This window comes from Macrobrachium nipponense, chromosome 21 (assembly GCF_015104395.2).
Source record: "Macrobrachium nipponense isolate FS-2020 chromosome 21, ASM1510439v2, whole genome shotgun sequence".
Lineage (NCBI taxonomy): Eukaryota > Metazoa > Arthropoda > Malacostraca > Decapoda > Palaemonidae > Macrobrachium > Macrobrachium nipponense.
In genome coordinates, this window is record NC_087212.1 from 3,321,877 (window position 1) to 3,340,818 (window position 18,942).

At 39.5% G+C, this 18,942-nt stretch overlaps 2 protein-coding genes across 2 annotated transcripts in view; both read left to right on the forward strand.

The window, feature by feature from the left end:
• The window catches only part of LOC135197716 (N-acetylated-alpha-linked acidic dipeptidase 2-like), a 142,661-nt gene that overhangs the window by 28,025 nt on the left and 95,694 nt on the right, over positions 1 to 18,942 (forward strand). The gene's annotated exons all lie outside the window — the stretch shown is intronic.
• Positions 12,122 to 17,876, forward strand: LOC135197717 (uncharacterized). The gene is made up of 3 exons (XM_064224761.1): positions 12,122 to 12,142; positions 15,050 to 15,171; positions 16,176 to 17,876. Exons 2-3 carry the CDS (start codon positions 15,068 to 15,070, stop codon positions 17,758 to 17,760), a joined length of 1,689 nt encoding a protein of 562 aa, XP_064080831.1. The 5' UTR covers positions 12,122 to 12,142; positions 15,050 to 15,067; the 3' UTR covers positions 17,761 to 17,876.

The following is an 18,942-nucleotide window of genomic DNA, read 5'->3' on the forward strand; positions in this document are numbered from 1 at the left end:
ACACACACACACACACACTCTTTCTCTCTCTACCCCCGTAAATTCATTCTCTCTCTCTCCCTCAGTTTCTTTATCTGTGAAGTCTCTATCTTCTTCTCTTTCTTTCCGTGAAACCATTCTATCTCTCTCCCTCTCTCTCTCTCTCTCTCTCTCTCTCTCTCTCTCTCTCTCTCTACCCCCGTAAATTCATTCTCTCTCTCTCCCTCAGTTTCTTTAGCTGTGAAGTCTCTATCATCTTCTCTTTCTTTCCGTGAAACCATTCTCTCTCTCTCTCTCTCTCTCTCTCTCTCTCTCTCTCCGTGAATTCATTCTGTCTCTCCCTCAGTCTCTGTAGCCGTGAAGTCTCTCTCTCTCTCCCTCATATCACCGTGCTGCTATTGTAATTGACACTGCCATGAAAAAAAAAATGCATTAATAATAGTTTCTCCTAATATCTCGTTCAGAATTGTCTCGTACTGAGCTCCTCCATTCTTTCCCCTATTGCGACGTATTTCCCCGCCCCCTGACTTATTTCGCAAAAGGCAGACTGGATCTTCCAAGGGACGAGCTATAGTAATGACACGATTCCGCCGGGGATGATTGCAACCCGACCTACGTCAGGTATAATATACTACATAGATGAGGTTTCCGCATTTCTAGCAGGGGAAGAAGTAGTAGTAGTAGTAGTAGTAGTAGTAGTAGTAGTAGTAGTAGTTAGTAGGGCGGTCGGAGATCGCCTCCTTCGTTCGACCTCCTCCAATAATTGTAATTGTGGGGTTGGGGGGTGGGGGGGGGGGGGGGGGGGGGGGAAGTATTCGATACTTACCTGTTCTTCTTCACACTTTTTTTTTTTTTAGGGGTTTTTATCAGTGTTCGTCCTTGCTCCAGACAGGTGTGAGAGAGAGAGAGAGAGAGAATATGACTTCACAAATAGAGAGGTAGAGAATGACTTTACAAATAGAGAGAGAGAGAGAGAGAGAGAGTGGGGGGGGGGGGGGAGAGAGAGAGAGAGAATGACTTCACAAAGAGAGAAAGAGAGAGAAAGAAAGAGAGAATGACTTCATTAATAGAGAAAGAAAGAGAGACAGAGACAGAGAGAAAGACTTCACAAATAAAGAAAAAGAAGAGAGAGAGAGAGATTCACTCTCGTTTTTCTGTTTCTGTCTCCCTGACCGACAAAATTCCCTGCTTTTAAGGAGGCCAGCCAAATTAGGCAACTTACCTTGTTTTGTTCTCCCTGTCCCCCTCCTCCTCCCCTCCCTCTCTCTCCTTCCTCCCTCACTCCTATCCATCCCCCTCCCCCCCTTTTTTCCCTCTCTAATTGTGCGTGAGTTGTAGGCACCTCCTTCCAAAGAGCTGGGAAAGTTATCGGAAGTGAATGTTGTTCTTAGGTGAATCATTTTATGTTTTTTTCGTTTTCATTTTTTATATAGAATCTAGTTCCCAATACTTTTCCATTGTAGGTAACAGAAAAGAGGCTGTATGTTACATCGTTATATTAAGCATTAACTTCTGTCATTAATTACAAGTACAAAAAAAAATTAATTACTATGGCAAAGAAAGTAGTGGTTTCATGTTAATTACAAGACGAACAAGTAAAAAATGCACCAAAATTTCTTCGGCACAATCGAGTTTTCTTTTCAGCGTATAATCAATGGCCTTTATCGTTGCCAGACACACCATTATGGCTAACTTGAACCTTAAATCAAATGAAACCTACTGAGGCTAGAGGGCTGCAGTTTGGTATGGTTGATGATTGGAGGGTGGATTATCAACATAACAATATGCAGCCCTCTAACCTCAGCAGTTAAAAAGTGCAGACGGACAGACAAAGCCGGCACAATAGTTTCATTTGAGTGAAAAACTAAAAGTAAGGAATTGTTGTTAATTACTATGACAAAAAATTAATGACGTTGTTAATTACAAGTATAAAAAAAGTAATGATTTGGTGTTAATTACAAGACAAAAAAAGAGTGATGTCTTCCTTTCTGGCCATCAACATGAATTCACTTATACTCGAAATATACGAAGAGGTCCACCTTATCACGGTTAATTTTGGCTGCTTACCCTTCATTCAAGAACAGCATACCTTTATGCCTAATCATCCCCGGACAGCAGTCCTAGCTTCGCACACTATAGGCTGTGGTGGCTTAGGGGAGCTGAAGGGAAAACTAGTGCTCACATTTTAAATCTTTTTCGGATAAGTTGCTACACCAGACATTTCAAGAATTGCTGGTTTCGTCAGACCATATGTGGAATTTGATGTTTTGGCTGGTGTGATGTCACTTTTCGCGTACTCGGGGAGTAAGCTTGGAAACTACTTTGTTGTTCTTGTTGGGGGGAGGTTGTTAGGAAAGCCCTATGGAAAAGCCTAAAAAAAGTCTGAAAAATGTGTTTTGCTTTGAGTTAAAGATACAGGAAATTGTAGGATAGAATATTTATGATTTTTTTATTGGAATGAAAATGTAAAATATAAATCACGTGTGTGTTAAATAGTACAGGAAAATGATTTCTATTAAAATGTAGTGTATTTATTTTTATTTTCGTTGATGAAACAACGCAAAATTTGACCGTAGATTTTAGCACGCGCCCCGAGCAAGCTGGAGGTCGGATCACGCCTTGTTGAAAGGATGATGACTATTGGTGAACTTCCTCCCTTTGTTCAGATGAACATTAAGTGAAATTGTACCTTGAGAATATACAAATAGAGACCTTACAGACCTTACAGGACCTTACAGACTTTACATCTTGTTTCGGGTTGCCCCAGGTCCCTCAGTATGAGGCACCTCTAATGGTCTACCAGAGAGTTGCTAGTACATCTTCCGGTATATTTTGCATCTTCCAATCTTGGATGGTCTGGGATGCAGTTTAGATATCTGTCGAGCTTATTCTTAAACACATCTACGCTCACTCCTGTTATATTCCTCAGATGAGCTGGCAACGCATTGAATAGACGCTGCATTATCGATGCTGGTGCGTAGTGGATTAATGTCCTGTGTGCTTTCCTTATTTTTCCTGGTATAGTTTTGGGCACTATTAATCTACCTCTGCTTGCTCTTTCTGATATTTTTAGCTCCATGATGTTTTCAGAGAGAGAGGAGAGGAGAGAGAGAGAGGAGAGAGGAGAGAATAGAGAGAGAGAGAGAGAGAGAGAGAGAGGACAGGTCGCTGATTGGACGAATTGCCTTCGACCCAATCCCTGTCATTATCGGTATACAATAGAAACATAGGGTCATTTAGAACCATTGTGAAATGTTAGAATTTGTGAATAAATAAAGACCTTTTGAATATCCATTTAAGATTTATATTATTATCCTAAAACCAAGGTTGCATTTTGTGATTGATGTGCCGGTAATTTCTTCGTGACTTATCTTAATTAGTTGAATGCTGACGGAATAAGTTGGATTTAATTAACCCGATAAATAGGGAAGAATTGGAGGGCAAGCTGGGTATAAAAGCTCATTAGAATCCACAGAATTATTGGGCTATCTGTTCTCACAGTCACAGCTGGTCAATTCAAGTCGTAGAATGCTTAAGAGTATTGAAGATTTGGATGAAAAGAATGAGAACAGATGTCCATGCAGCACACTGCAAAAAATGGAGAAAGGGAATAGAAGGTACTAAATCACCAACAGTCTATTTAAAGTTGCGAAAACATTATATTTGACGGGGAAAGAAGTCAAATCCTCGGCAGAAGTTTCGCTTTGAGGTTGTCAAATGGGATTTTATGAATACCTTCAGAATATCAAGAAGCATGACAAATATCTGTCTGTTGTTTTCTCTTACTTTATCTCCCTCTCCTAGAGAATTGCTGATGTCACCAACAGAAGCGAACCTCAGCTGATGAACAAAGCAGTGATTACAGAAATCTTCACGTATTGCTTCATAACTTAGAAGTTTGAGGATGGAAAGACCAAAACTTTTTTATTGCTCGGTTGGAGGCCAGATCAGGATATCAGAGTAAGGAAGTCTCGGCAAGCAATTAACTTGGTTATGATTTCAAGGTGTACTACTACTGGCTGGCATAAAAAGTCGCCCTAGGTCATTTGCTGGGATTCCCTTGAAAGATAATACAAGGAAGAGAGGGGGAGTAATAATACCAAGGTGATCTAACTCTGTGGATACGGATGGAAATGAAACGTTCAGAATTCAGAAATGATACCAAAAGAGACAGTCACAGAAATGGAACAGGGTTGGAAATCATGTGCCTGTGTGGCTTTATCAGTGTACAATATTAGTATAATAATGTATAACTTTGTTCGTCTGTAAGTTGTTGCGATTAATGAAATCATTTCCCTTCTACGTTGTTGAACACACAACACACACACACACACACACACACACACACACACACACACACACAGGGGAGGATAGGTAACTGCCATCCCGGAAAATATAGTTAGAAACCCCAGTGCTAATCGTTGCTTGGAAACGATAACTAATTGAAGTCATAAACATTTCTGTGACTCCAAAAAATGTTTCGTAACTTCAACTCACAGCTGGGTCCACTGACAGAGCTGGCTGGCGGGGTTTCGAGCCCAGGCATTGCCAATGCAAACCCAGTGAGTGCGCTCCCCAAAAGGTTTGTTCCACTTAAATCACCGGGATATCAAATGAAAGTGAGATAAGACAAGCCTAAAATCACAGTCCGTTTGCAAGTGCCACTCCTCGAACCGAAGATAGGCAATGCTTGAGTACTTTGTACACAGGAATGTAATTGTATGCACTTTACTGATGAATATGTTTCCTTGCTGAAGGAGAAATAAACATGTTTATTTCTTTAGAGAGAGAGAGAGAGAGAGGAGAGAGAGAGAGAGAGAGAGAGTCAAACTTTTTCACTTCTCTCCATCTTTATTGTTTCTACCAAAACTCCCAAGATTTCCACACATCCCGGGCACTTGTGCGAGGCGATTTCGTAAACTCAGGATTATAAAAGTTGTGAAATCCTAATAATCCCAGGCATTGATTTACGAATTGTTTTATCTCTCCGCCATCTGATATTGTGGTGGTCTCTCAGTGAATGAACCCCTTTTGAACCCAAGGTTCATATAAGACTCGAGATCTTGATAGGTCGAAAGCCATCCATTTCACGTTCCGTTTCGTTCCGTCATTCCAGATGTGGGCTTCTATTGTTTCGGTTCCAGGCTCCGTTTCGAAATCCTTTTCGTTGCCTTTCCAGGCTCATGATCCTCTTAGGGTGTTGCAAATCAGCTGATAACATCGCTGGTCTTTCTCATGTGCGAATCTGTGGCCGTAAGAATGGTAGACATTTGAATTCCGTTAGGCAATTGGCGAGGCGGTCGTATTTTTTAATTTTGCTGTAAAGTTTTCTCAAGTAATCCTTTGAATATTTTCCCCCTTCATACTTTTATGGGTTTTTTCATTTTTTTTTTATATTTGGAGTTGAATAGAGAATGCAATCGGAGTGCATGAATATATGACTTTTTACTGGTACAAATACTAAGAAAACAAATTCAGCTATTGTAATCAAATTTTTCCTTGATATCTGTAAAAGGACAAATATGAATTTATTTTTTACTACACTACTAATATTTTCCTTGACAGAAGCGCAGTCAAAGCATGGCTAGACAAATGTAAAAAAAGGGCGCTTAAATGTATCTACATTGGTCTTGTAAGACCAACGCTCCGCTGCCGCACCTTGGTTTAGCCGGCAAGGTTGGCAGCCAGTCATGGAACACCCTCACTGTCATGCGCTTGTGATTCATCGACGAAACCTATATATCACCTGGCCCTTGTCACCACCGGGCCCGCTATTTGCGTCTGCATGCTGTATCAAAAGTGGATCAAGTCTCGACAATAAATCAGTATACTTTGTTCATGTTGTGTTTGAATTGACCCTTACATTGGTGACCCTCCTGGAGCAACCCAGCAGCCAAATTGGATCCAAGCCTTAGAACAAGCAGCCACTAACAGATTAATTACAGCGCTTAGTTCCGGATCGTTTTCTTTTGAAAGGTCTTGATCGACCCCTGACAGCTAACACTGAATATGGTCACGCTTACTGAAACAAAGCCACTATACTGTTCTGAATACAGCATTGAATATCTGGTAAGATTTTTCTCAAGAGTGGTAAAAAGATTGTTTCCATGGCAAGGTAGATATGAAACTGTTCTTCCATCAAACCCTGGCAGCTACTAATGGCAAGCCTCCCTCTGCTCCACATCTCAATCTGTTAGTTTTGGAGGGCTGAGATACATTTCAGCATCTGAAATGTCTCGAGTTTCACAAAGAAACACAGACACACACCACATGGATGCACTGGGGCAGAGGGTCACCTATGAAAACTCCTCCAGTTCAGTCCTGATCATAAATATCTGGCTAGGCCAGGGTGTGAAGTGATGAAAAAGGGCTGAAGAGTAAATATGTCTGTGTATAGAAAACTGAAGTAAATTGAGCCTTCAGATTGTTGCGTAGCTTTGTAATTTTGAAATTTTAAAGTCAACACATTGTAGAGATTATCAACATGTGTGTATTTGGCTTTGATTACAACAAATGAACAAATTACTGTACACCTGTGTCGCCATTTTCGACAGGAGAGTCTTGTACTCACAGTTCATTCTGTTTGTGTTTTGCTTGAGGAAAGCATCAGTCTGGTAAGAGAGACACTTTCTTTGTGCATCACACGGGCCTGTATAGTTGCGTGACCCAAGCAGTGAAAAAGGGAAATTAGTGCTATGGAGCGCAACCTGGTTGGTAGAATAGAGCAAAAGGCTAGGATCACCGCTAAGAATATGAAAGTTTGTGCTCATACACACATGTAAACATGTAATTTTGATTGGTGACTCGTGAAAACGTTCGAGGATACGCGCAAGAGTACAAAAGTGAGAGAATGTATAGGAGGGTAAGTGTTACCAAGACGATGAAACGGTATGTTCAGTGGAAAAAGTGAAGCTGTAGAATTGCTTAAGTAATTGGGAATGCTTACATTAGATGACGGTAGTACGAGACAGGTGGTGAGTCACAGAAGTGAAACAAGAAAGGTAATGAGATATGCTTCGAGTTTCTGTTGAAGCCATGGAATGTGTGCAGGGATTGTTTAGCAAATTTCCCCTGTATGGCAGTGAAGTGTGGACACTCAGTCCAAAAAGAAAAAAGATGGAAGTTGTGGAGTTGAACTGTATACTTAGAATATATTGCATTAAAAGCTCAAAGAGTGAGAAATGTGGAGATATTTGGAAAAAGGTAAACAAGTTAGTAAGAGTGAGAGGAGAACTCAGTGACTAAAGATGGTTCAGTCATGTGGAAAGAATGGAGAATGATAGGTTTGTGAAAAAAAAGAGTATGTAATTGAGAAGTTTTAAGAGAAAGGAGAGAAAGGAAGACTTGGGAAATGGTGAATAGATGGAGTGGAAGAGGACGTGAAAAAGGTGGGACCTCAGCATCCAGGAGGTGGAAGAGCTTGTACAGGGTATATGTGTATTTCATTTTTAATTTTGTTCCGTTCCTCAATTTTAATAACAGTATTAGGTGAACAATTGCGTGTCTACGAAAAAAAATATATAATAAAGTAAAACACGCAATTCACAGAGGGTGAATACATTGAAGATTCTACCCATGGTTTGTGCTTAGAGGTAGGAACTGCATCCACGTTTATTAGGAGTTACCTTCTTTTCCTTATTGAAAACCATATTAATGAATAAAGTCCATTCAATAACAGCCACCTTGGTATTTCGATGCCTTTTTGTGATGTCAGAATTTCTTCAATAACTCCCCTTTTCAATCTATGTAGCCATATTCATCACTGTGGATTTGTTTCCCAAATAAAAATGTTTGGAGCATTAGGTGCTACAGTTTTCATATCAAAACTGTATTAATAACAAATTTGATCGTATCATCCAGAAACCCAAAACTGGACCGTTGTTATATTCGGATATCATCATTCAGTAAAAGTAATTGGATAATTTTTCGACCCAAATTCACGCAGCGTGCTTCTCAAGCTCGCTATTACTGCAATTAAACATTCCTGTAGCTGACAGTCACGAACAAAGACAAACTCAACTGAAACACATTCACTTGAGAGAAAGAAAAAAAGGAATTAGGGCGTCTTCTTCACGCCAGTGCTTAATAACGCATAGAATTCCCATGCAAGAAATAATAATGATAATAACTGACCTCTTTCTTTTTCAGAGAACCTATTGGAAGACAATGCAATTCTTCTTCAGAAAGCTGTTTCGTGTGCTTGTAGCGCTATGCTTCATCATTTTTCTATATGGGAGGTATGATTAAAGGGACTCTGTATCCCTTGATCAGCATTGTTGCTTTTACCACTGACAAATACAAAGGGAGCTTGATTCTGCATTAGATCAGAGTCTAGGTTAGGTTTCACCTGCTAATCCTCGTGCCCTTTCATTCATTCCTTCTGTAGCTCAGTGGATTAAACGTCGTGGTCCGAATCCCGAAGGAAGAAGGGAAAAGTCAAGCACCAAACTAAAGTACAGTAATCTAGCAAATTCCAAAAATTGTTTATTGTTTCTGAAAAGCTAAAGCTACGTTAGAAAGTTGCTTGGATGAGTCTCTGTGAATGATAAGCAGATGGCAAACTCTCCCGCAAAATTGCAGGTTATATGTCACATTTTTGCAAATAATCCCATTGTAAGTCTTTAATTAAAGTTGGACTTGAAAAAATTCATTGAGCTTGGGTGTTGGTGTTAGTTTTGCCAACAGATTATGTCCACAGAAAGATTTAGATTCATGAATCAGCATCTTTCCAAGGTAGGTAGTTTGCAGATATTGGTGAATAAATGCTACGCAGCACAAAATCAATACTTACCAGATTTCTATCAGTGATCCAGTTTAAATATCATGCTCAATTTTCAGTTTGGATAATTCTCTTTCATTTTATCAATTCAAATCAGAGTCAAGACCCGATCAAGGAACATTTCAATAAAATCCATCTACACAGATCAAATTGTAGTATTGATGAAGTCGTGTACTAGGAAAATGGTCTTGTAATCCGTTTGAAAGGGAACGAACTACATAATTTCATTTTTGTTGTAACACTCTCCTTAACTATGATTCAAAATAAGTTCAGATGTATAGAATATTCAAAGTGAATTAAAGACGAAAATCCATTTGATATATTTTTATCTTACAGTGTACAGATTAATAACAAGCCTTCAAGCCTTCAGGAAGGACTTCAGAGGACACTTCCAAATTGTTTTTCACCGTCTAGGGACGAGTTGCCATACAGTCTTCTAGATACCGACCCCTCTGTCTTTAAGCCTGCCAAGCTCTCGTCAGATGAAATGGCTACTCAGGTCGAGAAGAAAACGCCCAACCTTCCCTTCAGATTCTGGCTGGAAGTCAATGGGCAGGATAAATCGAAGAACGCTTCCTGTGCAAAGTTCCCTTCTCTCTATGATCTGAATTATGTCAACACACACTGGCAAGAAGTTCAGACTGTTGACGGACCCTACTATCTGTTTGGTGCATACTTTGATAACAGGACTCTGGCGAAAGATGCACCTACAGTGCGTCTTGTAGGTCAGATTGCTAAGATAAACAGAAAGGCAACTCTGTTCTGTCAGCTTTGGTTCAGAGAGCACAAGGAACCAGCGTTTGCGCCTGTTTCTGACCACACACATTTATCAAAGTCTGGAGAGAGTGTATACAAGGATGGAATTATCCAGCCATACATGTTTTCCTGCCCAGTGCCTGATGGATACAAACATATTGTACCACAGGCCGTTTCTGTCGTCGAGAATCCTTGCGATATGGCCACGACAAACCTGAAGGTGAATTACATTCTTTCTCCGTCTGGTCAGAAAGAAGGTTTTGCTGTGTGTGTGAAGGGAGTCAGTTTACCGTTCGCTGATTACAGTGTCCGATTGATTGAGTGGCTTGAACTTCTTTTCATTTTAGGTGCCGACAAAGTCTTCTTTTATACTTTTGATGTGCATCCGAATGTCTCTAAGGTCCTCAGTTATTACGAAGGTCAAGGCCGCGTCGAAATAACGAACTTACCATTGTCTGGAAGGCAGCCCAACGCGTTTGGTCTCCTGAACATGTATTTGAAATCCATAGGCAAACTCAAGGCTCATCAGGAAACAATTCCTTACAACGATTGCTACCTGAAGAACATCTACAGATATAAGTATATCAGCGCCCTTGACATTGACGAGATCATAATACCAAAAGTCTTATCATCATGGGGCACTCTGATGGAAAGCATAGTCCCAGAGGTTCTGCGTGACTCAAAGCTACCCCCTTCCAATTATGTAATGCGTCACATCTATTTCTTAGACGACATGGGGCATTCAAATGAAACCGTACCAAACATTCCTCGCTACATGCACATGCTACAGCATCTGTACCGGTCTCCCAATTACAATAAGCCTTTAGAATACATCAAATCTTTCTTCGACACGGAGAGGGTCCTCACAATCCACAACCACTTTCCCATTTCTTGCATCGGAGGGAAATGCGAGTGGTCTTTTGTAGATACATCAGCTGCTCAGTTACAGCATTATCGTCATTGCTGCGTTCAAGAGTTGGAAAGTGTTTGCGAGAAGGAGCACAGGAACAATAGTGTGCTTGATGAAAGCATCCTGAATTTCAAGGAGCCGTTGATATTAGGTGTTACGCAAACAATGATGAAGCTAGGTTTCTTAAACAGTACATGTTTAGAGTATTAAGTGTGTCGTTAATACTTTTGTAAGTGTATAGTGTGATGTTGTGTTTATGATTTTAATGTAACGATTTAATAAACAGCAAAAAGTCAGCTTATTGAATCCATACCCTTATGCAGCAAGTTTACATAAATACTCTTAGGTGAGACTGCTTTTAAACTTTAAAGCAAGGAAAAATATGACACTAAATTTGACAGACAGAAAGCCTATAGGTAAAACCTATGGTATAGGCCCTTGATTCGAGTGTTGAATCATCTCGGGAAGGAAATGTACATGATTTCTCTCAAAGATTGATATGGTTTGGCTATATGATTGATTGAGGGCGAGCTATCTGTTGTTACAACTACTAAGGTCAGTGATGCTGTTTGAAGCGTGAAATAATGGGATGAGGAACAACTGGCCAGAAAAACAGAAGTTATGGAAGTAGCAGAATTTTTCATTTTAATTGATGGTTGGCCTGCTTCTTTACAGAAGCGCAGTCAAAGCACGGCTAAACAGACGTTAAACAGGATGCTAAATTTATCTACAAGTTCAGTGGTCTTGTAAGCTCCATGCTCCTCTTCCACGCCTGGGTTCAGCCGGCAAGTTTGGCAGCCAGTTATGGAGCACCCTCACTGCCATGTGCTTATGATTCGTCGAGGCCATCAGTTTCAAATAAATAAATTAGTATATGCTGGGCATGTTGTTTGAATTGACCTTTACATTGGTGACCCCCTGGAGCAACCCTGTAGACAAATTGGATGCAAGCCATGCCTTACCTAAGAACAAACTAATTATGGCACTTAGCTTTGAATCGTTTTCTTTTGGAAGTCCTCGCTTTTGTAGACAGGCATGGTATCCACACCTAAACCCCTGACAATTAACAGGCTAAATATGGCAATACTTACTGACACAAAGCCACTAAGGTTTTAAATACAGCAATGAATCTCTGGTTAGCTGTTTCTTAAAGTGTTAAAAATATTCAAACTCTGGCAACTAATGATGGTAAGCCTCGTCCTGCTCCAGAATAATAGCCACCTGTTGGTTTTTGGAGAGTTGAGATCCAACTCAGGCTCTGAAATGTCTCAAGTTTGACAAAAGAAGGGAGACTACATTCTTGAGGTGATTCTAGAAACACGTCTCCCATATAGCGCACGAGCTGGATGCACTGTGGCAGAGGATCACCTGCGAACATCTCCTCCAGTTCAAGTCCTGATCATAGATTTCTAGCTTGATCAGGGTGTGAAGTATTGGGAGGGCTGATGTGTCTGTCTAGGTAACTGAAATAATTAGAACTTGACTCGATGCAGCTCGTGCAAGGAAAATCTGAATGTTTGTTTTGAAAAATCATGTCTCCTACGAGCCTTCAGTCTGTTGTTTGGCTTTGTAATTCTGAAGATTAATGGACTACGTGCGTTGGCTGCAATTACAAAACACGAAGTATTACTCTGCACCTGTGCCGCCACTTTCGACGGGGGAGTCTAGTACTCGCAATTCATTCCGTTCCTTTTTTGTTCGAGGAAAGCATCCGCCTGGTAAGAGAGAGAGACATTTTGTGCATCACATATGCCAGTATAGTTGCGTGGCCCAAGCAGTGAAAAAGGGAGATTAGTGCAGTGGAGCACAGCCTGGTTGGTGGAATAGAACAAAAGGCTAGTAATCTCATATCAGAGTCATTAGAAGGTCACTGCTCAGAATATGTAAGTTTGTACTCATTCCTACATCCACACACACGTACCAATGCACGCACCCTATATATATACATATATAAATATGTAATCGTGATTCAGGATAGTGCAAAGACTGAAGGATAGGTAAGAAAGTTCTGAAAGTGCTTGCAAGAGGAGAAAGAAAGATAAGAGACACGCAAGAGAATGTATCTTGGGGTATCGAGTGCTGATGAAACAAGGGATGTTACAGTGGTCAGCGGAAGAACTGAGGCAGCAGATCTGTACAAGTACTTGGGAATAGGTACGTTAGGTGGTGGTAGTATCAGGCAGGAGGTGAATCACAGAAGCAAGATAGGTAATGGGATGTGTGTAAAAGATTCGTGAGATGCTTCGTGTTTCTATTGAAGCCATGGAGTGTGTGCAGGGATTGTTTAGCAAATTTCCCCTGTATGGCAGTAAAGTGTGGACACTCAGTCCAAAAAGAAAAAAGAGGGAAGTTGTGGAGTTAAAGTATACTTAGAATATATTGCATAAAAGCTGAAAGAGCGAGAAATGTGGAGATATTTGGAAAAGGTAAACAAGTTAGTGAAAGTGAAATGAGAACTCAGTGACTATAGATGTTTCAGTCATGTGGAAAGAATGGGGAATGATAGGTTTGTGAAAAAGGGTAAACGATTCATAAGTTTTAGGAAGAAGAATGAGAAAGGAAGATTTAGGAAATGGTGAATAGAGTGAAAGACGAACTGAAAAAGATGGACCTCAGCATCCAGGAAATGTAAGGAGAAATTATACAATGTAGTGAATAGCGCAACACTTGCTAGGGGCGGGATTGTGAACGTGCTGAGAATAAGGAGGTTTACCACGATTCAGCTGTCAAAGATGATGCCAGAAATCTAACCAATTTTGTAGGTGCCTCGTCCTCACATTATATCAGATGTATAATGCACATTTAATTTTTAATTCCATTGCTTCCTGAATGTTGATAAATAGTATATAGGAAACTAAACAAAGTTAAAACCAGGCCTTCATCTTGACTCCAAGCTATTATTGGAACTCTTATCTGTATATCAAAAAAGAAAATAAAAAAAATGAATAAAATAAAACACGTAGTTCACTGATGGAACATCTGTCTTCAGCTGCAGAAAACAACTGTCAGATTCGAAGCAGATCCAAAATAAAAGAGATTTGTATACCAGAAGAGAGAACAACAGACTGACCGTCTCATTCCTTCAAGGTAAAAATTTTAAAAAATTCCACGGAGGTTTTTCGAAATTTTAACATTGTTTAATGAATGGCAAATTATATTAGCTTTGGATTTTAGAAGCTTCAGGTGGTCGTCTTTTGTAAACTTAAACGCAGTTACCAGTTTATCAATATTCCAATTTTATTTGGTAAATTTCTTCCCTTGTGTTGCAAAAACAGCCTTTTCATCTCCTCGCCCAGTGAACGTAAGGACGTGTGGAATAATTCTCTTTTTCTTCATTCAGACTCTACCGACTCATATAAACTTTGTCACGTGACAATTTATGAAAATAGAAGGTCCCGTGGATACTAACTTCTCATAGAGTTGAAACCGTTTTAACAGCTAGTTATGAATTTTCGCTTACTCGGGGAGTAAGCCTACAAACTACTTTGTTTTTTGGTGTTGTTCCTATTGGGGGTGGTAGGGAAGTCCTATGGAAAAGCCTAAAAAGGTCTGATAAAGTGTTTTTTTAGAATTTTAGAATATATGATTTATTTATTAGAATGAAAATGTAAAAAATAAACAATGTGCAATTTAAACAGAACAGAAAAATTATTTCTAATAAATAGCCTATTTATTTTTAATTTTCGTCGGCGAAACAACACGCTATTTGACTGTAGATTTTAGCGCGTGCCCCGAGTAAGCTGAAGGTCGGATCATGCATTGTTTGTAAATGTAATTTGGAAGGAAGCAATGCGGACATCATTTTCAAAATGTATTTTCATGATTGCTCCAGATTAAATGCTAATGTGGAGAGCTACTGCTCCTTATTCAAAATGGACCCAATTTTCACTGTCGAATTCTTTGATATTTTAACACAATTTTGCAACTTACAGCAATTTCATAATTCTACGTCATTCACTGCTAATGCAGATCTTAGTCATTGTGCCATTATATATTTTGAATCTTATTGGTATTGCATATCATTTTGATATATAATTGTATGGTTGTATTGTGCGTGTTTATTATTAGGGAAATTTGATTCCATCTTTTCCTTATTGAAAACCGTATTAATGAATCAGCTGTTTTCAGTGACACTGACTTTGACATTTAGAAGCCTTTTATCAGTATCAGTGAATCAGTGATATCAGAAAATCAGTTCCAGTGAAGCTACTTCCACTGGGGAAAAACAAACTTACATATAAGAAAAATATTTTCATAATAATCCCCAATGGCAATGTTAGGAGTACTAGCTTTTACCATTTTTAATAATATAAAGTTGGCTACCTACAAAATTTAAACAGCTATACTCTCTGTCTCGCACTGAGATGAGTAAGAAGTGGACTGCTGTTGCTGTCTGACATCATCATTCAGTAAAAGTAATTGGGTGATGATTCGTGTTTCTCAAGCTCGCTAGTGCTGCAATCACTATAAAAAAACAAACTGGACTGAAAAACGTTCCCACCGGAAAGAGAGAGAAAAAAAAAACATGAAATCTTGTTCACGTCAGTAGTTAATAGTACATTGTATTTCCATACAAGAAGTGGTGATTGATATTAGTAACTGAAACTGACCTCTTTCTCTTTCAGAAAACCTACTGGGAGACAATGCATTTCTCCATAGGCCGGTTTCGAGGAGTACCAAAGGCACCCAGGCTCAGAAACCTCAATATATATCTATGGCTGTGTTTCATTGGTTTTCTATATGCGAGGTATTATTGAAGGAGTCTTGGTTTCCCTTGATCAGTATTATTGCTCTACCACTGACAAATAGAAGGGCAACTTGATAGTTCTTCCATACATAATCAGAGTATAGGTTTTCACCTGCTTGCTGGGAATGGTGAAATTGTAGATAGGGGAGCACTGGTGCCCGCTAGGACACCATACATAATGAGTTGCTTATCTGGTTCTTCCCCCTTTTATGGCCTCTGGCTCAGTGGACTAAGCGTCCACCTACTGCTTCAGTGGCAGACGGTTCTGATCCCACCCCAAGGAAGAAGGTTACAGTCAGCACCCGGGGAAAAGTCAAGCAGCTTACTAAAGTACACTAATTCCAGTAATAAAGTCCCAAAGATTGTTAGTTGTTTCTGAAAAGCTGAAGCTAAATTTAAAAGATGTAGGAGTTCAAGTCTGGGTTAGAAAAGCAGAGAGGTAATACTCCCACCAATGTACAGGTTGAGCGTAGAATAGCTTTCCAAATAATCCCGGTAAATATCTTTTGTTATTGTTGGGATCAGAATTCATTTAGCTTATTTTCTGTTGATGTCAGTTTTGCTAAAAGATTTTGTCCATAGGATGATTTGTATTCCTAAACCAACATCTTTTCAAAATCGGTAGTTTACAAACTATTATGAACTATCAGATGTTACAATTTTCAAAATTAATACTTACCAAACATCTGTTAATGATCCGGTTTAAGTTTATCACTTAATTATGAATTTAAATAAATTTACAGCCTTATTTCAATTGTAATGAAAGCCCAGACCCTTTTAAGGAGCATTCAATTTAAATATTTTTAACATTATCAAATTGCTCTGCTAATGAGATCATGTAGTAGGGAAATGATCTTGTAATTAATTCAAGAGAGGATAAATTGTATTGAATTCATTTTTGGTTATTACACTTTCCTAAACTAAATGATTCCAAATAAACAGAGATGTATAGAATATCCAAAGAGGATTTCAAAAAATTCATTCAATATATTTTTATTTTTCAGCGTACAGATTTTTACGATTCCTCAAAGCCTTGAGCAAGGACTTCAGAGGTTGTTTTCAAATTATTCTTCGTCATCGATGGATGGATTTCAGAGGTTTTCAAATTATTCTTCACCGTCGATGGATGAATTTCTATACAGTCTTCTAAAAATCGACCCCTCTGTCTTTAAGCCTGCCAAGCTCTCGTCAGATGAAATGGCTGCTCAGGTCGAGAAGAAAACGCCCAACCTTCCCTTCAGATTCTGGCTGGAAGTCAAAGGTCAGGATAAATCGAAGAACGCTTCCTGTGCAAAGTTCCCTTCTCTCTATGATCTGAAATATGTCAACATACACTGGCAAGAAGTTCAGACTGTTGACGGACCCTACTATCTGTTTGGTGCATACTTTGATAACAGGACTCTGGCGAAAGATGCACCTACAGTGCGTCTTGTAGGTCTGATTGCTAAGATGAACAGAAAGGCAACTCTGTTCTGTCAGCTTTGGTTCAGAGAGCACAAGGAACCAGCGTTTGCGCCTGTTTCTGACCACACACATTTATCAATATCTGGAGGGGGTGTGTACAAGGATGGGATTATCCAGCCATACATGTTTTCCTGCCCAGTGCCTGATGAATACAAACATACTGTACCACAGGCCGTTTCTGTCGTCGAGAATCCTTGCGATATGGCCACGACAAACCTGAAGGTGAATTACATTCTTCCTCCGTCTGGTCAGAAAGAAGGTTTTGCTGTGTGCGTCAAGGGAGTCAGTTTACCGTTCAATGATTACAGTGTCCGATTGATTGAGTGGCTTGAACTTCTTTTCATTTTAGGCGTGGATAAAGTCTTCCTTTACAATTTTGATATGCATCCGAATGTCACTAAGGTCCTCAGTTATTACGAGGGCCAAGGTCGTGTTGAAATAACGAACTTACCATTGCCTGGAAGGCAGCCCAGTGCGTTTGGTCTTATGAACATGTTTTTGAAGTTCATAGGCGTTATCAAGGAGCATCAGGAAACGATTCCTTACAACGATTGCTACCTGAAGAACATCTACAGATATAAGTATATCAGCGCCCTTGACATTGACGAGATCATAATACCAAAAGTCACGTCATCATGGGGTACTCTGATGGAAAGCATAGTCACAGAGGCTCTGCGTGACTCACAGCTACCCCCTTCCAATTACGTATTTCGTAATGTCTATTTCTTAGACGACATGGGACATTCAAATGAAACCGTACCAAACATTCCTCGCTACATGCACATGCTACAGCATCTGTACCGGTCACCCATTTACACTAAACCAGGACATTACATTAAATCTCTCTTCGACACGGAGAGGGTCCTCACAATCCACAACCACTATCCCTTTACCTGTATCGGCGGGAATTGCTGGTCGTATAATGTGAATACATCAGCTGCTCATTTACAGCATTATCGCCATTACTGCGTTCCAGAGTTGGCAAGTGTTTGCGAGAAGGAGTACAAGAACAATAGTGTGCTTGATGAAAGCATTCTGAAATTCAAGGAGCCGTTGATATTAGGTGTTGCGAAAACAATGATGAAGCTAGGTTTCATAAACAGTTCGTCTTACATGCTTAAGTAACTAATGTAATGAGAGAATTGAATCTTTAGAATATTAAGTCTGTGATTAATACTTTTACAAGTGTACAGTGTAATATTATGTTTATGATTTTAATGTGACAGTTTAATAAATGGCAGAAAATAAGCTTTTTAAATCTATATCCTTATACTATAAGTTACATAAAAATTCTAAGGTGAGTTGCCTTTAGACCTTAAAGCAAGGTAAAATATGAAACCAAATTTCACAGGCAGTGAGCATACAGGTAAAAAAACAGTAAGCCCGTTAGTTCCTTGTGTTAAATCGTCCCAGGAGCCAGGATTTTAGCTGGACAAATAATCTCTCAGTGTTCTGGATTTGCTTTGTGTTGCACTATACCTAATTTTCAGGTGTTATTTCGATTTGTTGACTGAGATATGAGTGACGAGGGTAATACCATCAGGTTAGAAGAACGATGTGATCATTAAGCTTCTAAAGAAAGGAGATCTGAGTAGGTGTGGTGATAGGAGGAGGCAATAACTTTCTCACCTTGTAACCTTGAAGATGTTCAGTACAGTGTTGTTGAATAGGCTGGAGCAAGTGGTTGGTAGTACTCTGAGGGATGAACATTCTGATTTTAGAAAGGGGCGTGGTTACAGGGATCAGATCTTTGGATTTCGGCATTTAATGCAACAAGCAATTGGAATGAGAATCCCATTAAGTCTTCGTTTTGTTGATTTTGAAAAGGCCTTTAATAGAGTTTCGAGACGAACTATGGGAAAAATCATGAGGCATTATGGAATACCGGAAAAGTTTGTGGGGATTATCATGAACATGCATGATGCACATCTTGTAAAGTGATGGTTAATTAGTGTTTGAGTGATCCATTTGAGTTCAAGTGTGGTGTAATTTAGAGTGACAATCTGCCTCCTCTGTTGCTTGCATTGACAGTGGACTGCAGTGTGAGACAGGTTAAAAGAGAAACGGATGCAGGTATGCTCTAGGAAGAAAATGGGAAACTTCTTGACTTAGATAATGCTGATGATGTAGTTTTTATCTGCTTGGGACCAAAACATTGCAGTGTTGAATTGTCTAGTCATTGAAGGTCGAAAAGTTGGTTTGGTTATTAATGTTGGACCAACGGAAATCATGAATGTGAATATTGAAAATTCAAAGAAATGTCTAATTGAAGACATGATTGTAAAGCAAGTGGATAAGTTTAGATAT